At 52.1% G+C, this 9,026-nt stretch overlaps 1 protein-coding gene across 1 annotated transcript in view; it reads right to left on the bottom strand.

Annotated features, from left to right (window-relative positions):
* Positions 1 to 1,688, bottom strand: part of MYT1 (myelin transcription factor 1) — a 72,232-nt gene extending 70,544 nt beyond the window's left edge. The window contains exon 1 of the mRNA XM_026092923.2: positions 1,582 to 1,688. Within this exon, the coding sequence (XP_025948708.2) occupies positions 1,582 to 1,606 (25 nt within the window). The 5' untranslated portion in view covers positions 1,607 to 1,688. The remainder of the gene's footprint in view (positions 1 to 1,581) is intronic.
* Positions 1,689 to 9,026: the final 7,338 nt, after the last annotated feature.

Genomic DNA, 9,026 nt, shown 5'->3' on the forward strand with positions numbered 1-9,026 from the left:
AGCCCCGCGCGGCCGGCGGGGTCAGCACCACCGGGGCGGACAGCTCCGGCCGCCGCCAGCACCGCGCCCGGCCCGGCCCCGGCAGCCCAGGGGTTAACAGCGCCTTGCGGGGCGTTTTCTGCCCACTTTTCTCTGCCGAAAAAGCTCTTGGAGTCACTTTACAGCCGTTTTCAGGCAGGAGATAGTTATCGTGTGTTCCCAGGTTTGAAAGAGCTGCTGCTTCCCTAAAGACAACAGTACAACGTAGAAAAATATTTGAATATTTAGGTCTTTGGAGTGTGCAGGTTGCAACGGGTGTTTTGAAGGTCACCGACTGTTTAGCCTGCAGAAATGGATGCCAAAAAGACTTAAAAAGTGGGTTCTCTTTATGCTCCCCCCCAACACTTCAGTAGTTTTCTTTTTTAAGAAAAAAAGACTTCCTACATTTATGTTTTCACATTATTTTAAACGTTTCGAGTTTAAGATTATTTAAAATAAAACGGCCATTACTTTTGTAAATACAGACATAAAAATGCTAAGCTGTATTTTATTTGCTTCTTCGAGACTCTTCCAAAGTAATTTAGATCTCAAACTTTATGCATTTGTAATTGGCACCAACTTCTCCGGTTACCAGCTGGGGGTGAAAGATTTTTCCTTGTTTCTTTCTGAAAGCTTCTATGCAGATGGGCTGGCTGCCTTAATGCCTCAGACTACAATTAGTGCTGTTGTATGCCGAATAGAAATGGCCAGCATTAATATTGTATATGGAACAGCTGAAGGGTTGCGAAGAAACCTGCCCACTACAGGCCCCTGGCAGATGGAACAACATGCACAGGCACAAAAACTTTTAATAACCCTTTGCTCGCTCTCCGGCGCGCCCCTTCTCGCTGATTTGGGCGGTTCCTTCCCGAAGGGACAATGTCTTTGTCTAACCCGAATCTAGAGCTCTTTTTTTCCACCAGAGCGCAACATTTGGAGCAATCACAACCTTTTGCAACAGGCACCTTGCGTTACCTCAAACCTTCCCTTTGTGCCTCAGTTAATGCAGGCACTGGAGCACACCCAGATTAACAGACACGAACCAACTTTATATTTGTTTCCCCCCCCCCCCCCAGTTATTCGACAATGTGCAAGAGCAAAGAAAGCCCGAACAAAACTGACCAGAAGCACCAGAAAACAGGATTTTCTCCTCATTTCCCCCCGACCCCCCCACCCTTTGAAATTAGCTGTAATCAGCGGCAGCAGCGACAAAGCCCGGTCGGAGCCTCAGAGCAGCGGTACCGGGGACCCGTACTCACAGCTCTTTGCGGCTGAGCCGAGAGCAAAGCAAGTGAGAGACGCTAGAAACTCGCTTGCTAAATGTAAGCTCGAGAAACCTGCGCTCTGCAACACGCGCAGGGAACCGCTTTCCACCAGGCAATTAGGGGAGAAGCCGCCCCAGCACAGGGGTAACGGGGTAGTTTGTGGGTCCGCGATTCCCCTCGCAACCGAGCCCCTTTCTCAAGGCGTGGCTTGGGGAGAGCGAGCTCCTTGGGGGAGGAACGGGAGGGGGCTGGAAGGGGGGACCCAGCAACCCCCACCCCGCAGCGAGCGGTTACGAACCGAGGAAAGTCCCGCAGAGCTTCATCCTTGCCGGCGAGCGGTGCCTGCCTCGCCCGGGCTGCGAAGGAGGGGAGCGGCCGTCCCAGGGCCGCGGCCGGCGCTCCCGGGAGCCGCGGGGAGGGAGCGGGCAGCCGGGCCGGGCTCACTCCATCCCTGGGAAAAGTTGCCGTCCGGAGCAAAAACTTATGCGGCGCGGCGGCCAATGGGACCTCGCCGCAAAATCACTGCGCCGCACCCGGCGGCCAATCCGCGGGGGCGGGCGCAGCGCGGCGCTGCCGAGGCCCCGCACAATGGCTCCGGCCGCAGCCCGGCCCCCCCCCCGCCCCCCCCCCCCCCCCGCGGTGGGCCCGGGGGGCAAAGGGGAGACGCGTCCGGGCGGCGGGGGAAGGGGCGACCTCAGGGCCCCGCTTGTGGCTTTGAGGAGTAGTGAGCCGGGGTGACAACGTGCACATCGCCCGTGGAGGGGTGGGGGGATGCACCCCCCCCCCTCACTCCGAGCATCCCCGGGGAGCCCCATCCACCTGCTCTGTGTCAGGGAGATCCTGAGAGACACCATCTCTGCTGGCAGAGTGACCGTCCCCCCCCAGCTCAGCCCAGGGCTGGGCAGGGGGCTGTGCCCGCAGCCGTCCCCTGCAGGCAGCCCATCGGCTGGAGGGCACCGCGGGAGCCCTGCGGTTGGGATGCTGGACCTCTTGCAGGCCTGGGACAGCTTGGAAATGCATCAGTCCCGTGACAGCCACGTACCACTCGCTATACGCTTTGGTCAAGTCCAGGGTGTGTGGGGCAACAGAAAGGGGAGTTGCTTCTGGGAGGGACCCGAAATGGAAAAGGACGGCCCTCTGTCTCAAAGGACAGATGGCAACATTGGACTGAACTGATCCCAGCTGGAGAAAACTGGCTATAGGCCAGCAAGGAACACTTTCACTGGCCTCCCAGATGGAAAAGCAGGGAACTGAGTTACCAGGAAATAATAATAAAAAAATGAAAATTAACCAGGGTTATGTTTAATATGTATGATAGCAGTGAACTTTGTTACCCAGCTGGCCTGGAGGGCAAAGTGCTTTCTGTAGGTTGGGTGAACTGCTGCACCCAGCTCCTCACCCATGATAAAAGCAGGGCCAACTCCTTCCGTGGGTCAGCCCTGGGGAAAGTGCCGTTTCTGAAAGCAGGAAGAGAGGAGGGATTGCATGGTAAAAAGCCCAGTTGTCAGTATGAAAACTCTACACCCTGACCTGGGCGGGTAAATAAGTGTGTTCGCAGAGAGAGGGCAGGCCCACCCAAGCCTCAGCTTGAGTAATTTGGGAAACGGAAAGGGGAAACTTGGAGAGACAGGTGGCAACAGTAATAAGGAGCTCTGGACAAAGCTGATATTAACTGAAAGGGGGTTGAATGCAATTTATCTCAGCAGGGCATGTCTGTGCATTTGGGTTATTTTTTATTTTATAAATATAGGGGGAATGCAGTTGGAATAAAGGTCAGCAAAGAATGTAGAACAAGAGGCTAATTCACACTTCGGTGCAAGATCTCGGGCTGAAGTCTTTGTTGAAAGAATCTAACTCCTTAATCCAGATTTCTTTGAAGATGGAGGGCTGGAAGCAGGGGGAGGGGAGGAACAGCTTTGCTGGGATCTGGGGGGTAAGTGTCTAAGTTCACCTTTTCTTCCGTGCATCCATCAGGAGTTTGAGTCAAATTAAAAGTGCAACTGTAAAATAGGTGGGCTTGTTTCGACATCTTTTCTCTTAGAAGAATCTGAAAAAGCCATGCTCAGTTTGGCTAGATCACTCTCCCATGTTAGAAATGACTAAGGAGCTGGAACTGGGCCCCCAGTACATTTACATCTTAGCTGTGCAGATCTCTCGGAAGAAGGGGGTGTGAGACAGTCTGTTTAGGGAATGGAAACTCTTCTGTCTTTGAATTAGCAGCCCTGTCTTTGCAGAATATTCTGTGCTTTATTGTTCCTTCAATCCCCACCTTGGAAGATGAGAGGTGACATTGTGGAGAGCTCTGTGCTTGGAAAATGACTTTCAGAATTACATTCTGGCAATTTGAAACTTTCGTTCTCTCATCTTCAGCCTCTTGGGGCTTTAATGGGAGACAGCAAAGCGCCTCTTCCTCCTCCCCTCCTTTCTTTTCCTTCCCTGTTCTCCTGCAGTTGCAGTGGCCAGAGATTCAGCAAGGTCACTTAACTCCATTGCTTCATGCATGCAGGAGATCTCAAATTAAGGTGTGTTGGGAGAAGCCTGTTGAGATGAAACAGCCCTCATTCAGCACTGGCAAGCACGGAAACAAAACCAATTCACGGTGGCTCCAGAATGGCTTACCTTCCTCACACATTAGCTGGGGGAAAAGGTGAAGGTGTGGGGGAGAGTAGAGTAGAGTAAAGACGGTTCATCCTTGAGGTGGAAGCTCCTGTCTTTTGCCTAGTGGACAGAGCCCCAAAATGTTATAAAAAGGCTGCTGCCACCTTTTCCATCCCCTCTTCCTGTTTTTATCAGTCACTTCGTACTGGTTCTCAGTTTCCCCCAAATGCCTTTACTGCTCTTTACCAGCGAGGCAGAGCAGGTCCTGACTTCCTCCGTCCTCTGATCTCGGAGCACAGTGCAGAGACATGGGAGCTTATTAGTCTGGGCTATGGGCTCACCAAGGATGCGATCACACCTCCTCATAGCAGATGCTGCTGGCCTTAGTCCTGTGCAGGCATTGAGGGCAGAATTCAACCCTCGAGCAGAATAGGGAACAGAAAAAGGAAAGGAGAAAAATCATGGAAACTCCAGTGGTATCTAAATCGTTTCCTGCCGTGGGTCCTGGGAAGCCACGTGGCTCACATGGAAAAGGACTGAAGGAAATACTACCCCTTTGTTGTCTTTGCTTTCTGCTGACGCAGTGCCAGACCGGGGGTGGGGGTGTAGTTTATTGGTCCATGTGTGCGTTTTTGCATCTGAAAAAAATATATATATATCCCCAAGACGTTTTGCTGCATACCCCATCACCATATTACCAACAGACTGTATTATACCTTCCTCATTGTAAACGCTCCCCCCAGTCCACAGCAGCTTTTTCACAAAGGAGGAGATATTTCCAATTATCTGTTGACTGTTTGCTTATGTCTTAAATCACTTACTCCACCACCTCGCTCATCACTTTTGCAAGAAAAAGATGGAGAAGCAGTATGCAGATATTGTCAGGCTCAACTTGATAGGTACTGTCAAAACTGCCAGAGTGTGGTGACAATAAACATTTTAGCTGGCTAACAATTTGCTGCAAAAAGGGCTGACCCTGAAATCAAGTTCTGCTGTAATGAACACTTTGTCTCCAAATATTTGCATTTTCGCTGACAAGGTTCACTCTCCAGGAGATTTCCTACGCCCGTGAACAATCTGCCTTCAGACGAGATGGAGGATGAAGGCGGTTTCCCGAGCCAGTACACTACCCCACCGCAATGCGTGCGAGGGACTTGCACATGCCCCAGATAAGTGGAGTCACTGCAGATGGGGGATGCTGGAGCCGGGGGAGCCACTCAGCTCCCACGGTGTCACTTACCTGCAGTGAGAGGCCCCTTTCTATCAGGTTCTGCACGCACACAGCCCCTGCATGCAAGCACCCTAAAGAGGCGACGCTGACAACACATAACTGAGAGTAACGATGATCCTCATTTAACAGATGGGGAAACTGAGGCACACCGGGATTTGGGACCATATTGGACTGTCTGCCCTGAGCCAGCGATGGAGCAAGACTGCGACGGTCAGTGCCGAGTGCCTGTCCCCCAGGGCAGCCCCAGCCAGCGACCGGAGGAAGCTGGAGCTGCTTTGCCGCAATCAGCAGCTCACTGGGGTACCGTGGCCCCGTGCGCGTGGAGGGCTGGGGCTTGCTGCCTCAGGAGAGCTGCTCTTTGTCCACTGTCTTCAAAGTGCTAAGTGATTTGACCAAGGTTACATGGAGAGTCAAAAGCAGAGCTAAGAGCTAAATGTCATTTTCCTTAGCCCAGAGTCCAAAAAACCCAACTGGCTCACCTCTAGCAGAGAAGATGCTGAAAGGTCGCTTGCTGCAAAGACAGAAAGGCAACGTTTACGTATGAGGGATAGGTTTCTCCGGACAGCTCTATTTGCAGAGCTGATCACCACCTCAGTGGGCGTATTTATGTCTGTTCCCATTAGGGACTGGCAAAGGGGCCCTGTGTAATTCCACAGGGAAAGACTTCCCGGCCTGAACTCGGGGACTGACCTACCCAGTGTATCTCCACGGACCAAGCTTTCTCCAAGGGTTTCTCCCGTGCTGGCCCGCCAAAGCCCAGCACCTCCCGTGCTCCACACTGGCACAGGGGAAGGCTGCAGAGCTTGACCTCGGAGCCGGAGCTGCTGGGATGCTGCAGGTGGGAATTTGCAGCGACAGCCGGCACGCGGGTCAGCGCACAGGCACACGGCCTCCCTTCTCACACGTGCAGTTTGTCACAACTGGGGGGCAGTTGGGCATGGGGGCAAGTGGCAGGGAGAGCAGGATGCTGGTTTCCAGGTCGGGACCTAAGCATTGCAGTTGCCAAATTTGCTCCTTGATAATGGAAAAATCCCCAGGTGGACAGTTTTTCACAAGGCTCTAGGAGCCAGGAGATCGGGATTTCATTCCTGCTTCTGCCACCAATTTTTGCGGATGGCAATGGGCAAGTCTCTTCATCCATTTTCCCTCTGACACTTGGACACTTGGTCTCTCTAAAGTACAAGGTGCTCAAAGCAGACTCTATCTTACTACTTCTGTCAGCAGTGCTTGCCACACTGGGGCTGTCATTTGCTCAAGATCCCTAAATTCCTAGTCAAATACCCAAAAAAATGTAATAAAACTTCTCACTGCTGGAGGAAACTGGAAAAAAAAAAAAAAAAAAGAAAAGAAAAAATCCTTACAGGTTTGAAAAAAGGACATAAAGGGAAGAAAAGGAAGGCTTATTTCATTTTTATCTCCCTTTTCCCTCCCTGTTGTAATGAAAGGCAATTTTCACTAGCAAAATGTTGTCATTTTGCTGAAGAAAAATTCACAGTTTTGGCCAGAGAGTGATTTTTTTTTTTTTTTACCCTATTCACGAGAGAAAGCTGTTGCGTTTCTGGCAGCAGCAGTAGCACTCCGCCTTGGACGGGCTCCACGGACGCTCAGGCTCACGCCACGCTGGGCTTACGCGGGCTCTGCCCCCTCGCTGGGTTTGGACGGGCAGAAGCGGGAGCAGAAGGCAGCAAACGTCCCACCCAAACCGGCCACATCAGCGAGTCCCCGGCGGAGCGGTGGCCAGCAGCTCACGAGGACAAAAAGGTTTTAGCACAACCCTTGATGGGTCCTGCTGGCTGCTGAGCGCGATGGGGCAGAGCCCAACGCCGACACAGAGGATTTCATTTAAAGCGCTCGGTGAAATTCAGCGCATTAAATGAGTACAAATTACTTTGGACAGACCTGCAAACTGGGGAAATAACATGGTAGCAAATATCAGAGAGATAATCAATCAAGTGAATGGACACTGCTCTGCCAGTGCTCATGCCTGGGCAGCCCCTGCTGAGAGCTGCAAGGAAATGTTAACGATCCCCGTTTAAAGAGCAATGGCCTTCTGCAGTTGTCCTAGGCACGTGGAACAGGCAAGTGTACCCACAACCTTGCAATCTTCTCCCTACAACCCCTCTGCAGGTTCCTGTTGGGATTTGTCTCATGCACATTGCTACAGGGGAATTTCTTACCACTGACAATCACCATTATCCTCATCATCCTCTCAGCCCTCACGGCCTTCTCCATATCTAATGGGCATCCTAAGGTTACTTCCATTCCTCTCCCTTGCAAGCTCTGGCCCAAGTCCTGACATCAAAGCCACCAGTACAGCCTGGCTGGAAGGCTTTGTGGTTTTAGCCCCATTTACTTGGCTGAGGGAAGGAGGGAGGGTCTTGAGCCTGGAGACATTTTCCTACCTTGCTGTCGTCTGTGCCACACCTGCATCCTCAGCAGGGCTCAGGCAGCAGGAGACAGTGGTCAGCAGATACGGGCAGGTCTATCAGGTGCCCTTTGCAATCCAACCTCCACCTCTACCCATCAGTTCAGAGTAGAGCAAAACTATTGATTACCTGGTGGTCCAAGCCCAGTTCAGCCACCCCCATGAAGGTCTGCAGGCCTCATGGGAAGAAAACACATTGGTTGAAGGTTACAAGGTGAGTTCTCCAAGTCACTAAGGTATTCCAAAAACCAATTTTCTCCTTTTCCTTCTTTTTTTCCCCTCATTCCATTCTCTCTGGCACAGGACAATTACCACAGCTCTGAGAAAAACAAAACGAGCCCGTTGCCAGCTGGGCCGTTCCACCCTGTCCTCATCGTGAGCCGTGCTGGAAGCCCATAAAGCACGAGGGAGGGATAATTACTAGTCCCAGCACTGAGATGATAATTAATACTCTGCTAAAAGGAGCGCTTGTCAGGTCAGGGAGCAGAGGGAGGGGTGGGAAAGCAAATAGGCACAAATAAAACCTGAGCAAAGGTTTGCTGTGGGGATGGGGCTGCGGCAAGGGGAGCAGGAAGACTTGTGGGATGCAGATGTTCAGGCCACGAGCCCAGGGACCCTGGTCATCCCTGGGCTGTCGGGGAGCACTGCAGGAAGCTTTACCATGCATCGTGTCACAGGACCCCTTCCCATCTTCCCTCCTCCTCAAAAAAGGCCAAGGGCTAGGAAATCCCTGCAGCCAGCCGTACCCTAAGCTGATCCGAGCCGGAGCATGTTTTCCACCTTCCTGAGAGCGGGCAGGCAAAGACACCTGCCCCACTGCCAGCTGCCAATTTTTGCTCAGTGCAGGCTGCCGGCAAGCAAGGTGTCCGGCCCTCGGGGTCTGCTGGGGGCCCCCCAGGACAGAGCTGCGGGTTGGGGTCTCACCTTATTCTCGTCCTCTTGACTAGCAGTGAAAAAGCACTCTGCTAAGGGGCTCCGGGCCAGCTGATGTCCGCCAGCCAGGCTTCTGCCTCAAGGAATGATATTTCAGGAAAGGCCATTCGGATTTTTCTCCACGTCATTTCAGTCACTGCAGCTCCTCTTCGGTAATTTGGCCTCCCTCTGATGCAGGTTTTACACAGGAGTGTACATCTCTCTGCGTTCACGTCGCAGGGACTGGAAATCACTTCTGCTCTCCTATTGCTCACATTAAACATAAAAATCTCCTCCTCAGGAACAAAGGTCTATCTTACCTTCCTTCTAAAAAATGCCTGCTATTTAGCAAACAATTTTGATTTCTTGGCCAAACTAGCTCAATCTTGGAGCGAGCTTCCTGCAGACCTCACATCAGAAAAGCAGCACACTCGAACCAGTGAGAGTGTCTGCTCAGCCGCCACTGGTACACAGAGAGCTCCTCATCTCCCAAGTTACAGCTCTCCTTTCTTCACAAACTTTCCGAATTTAAGACTAACTTCACCATTTTTAGGGACATAAGAGTTCAACTTTTAAC

Source organism: Dromaius novaehollandiae, chromosome 16 (assembly GCF_036370855.1).
Source record: "Dromaius novaehollandiae isolate bDroNov1 chromosome 16, bDroNov1.hap1, whole genome shotgun sequence".
NCBI lineage: Eukaryota > Metazoa > Chordata > Aves > Casuariiformes > Dromaiidae > Dromaius > Dromaius novaehollandiae.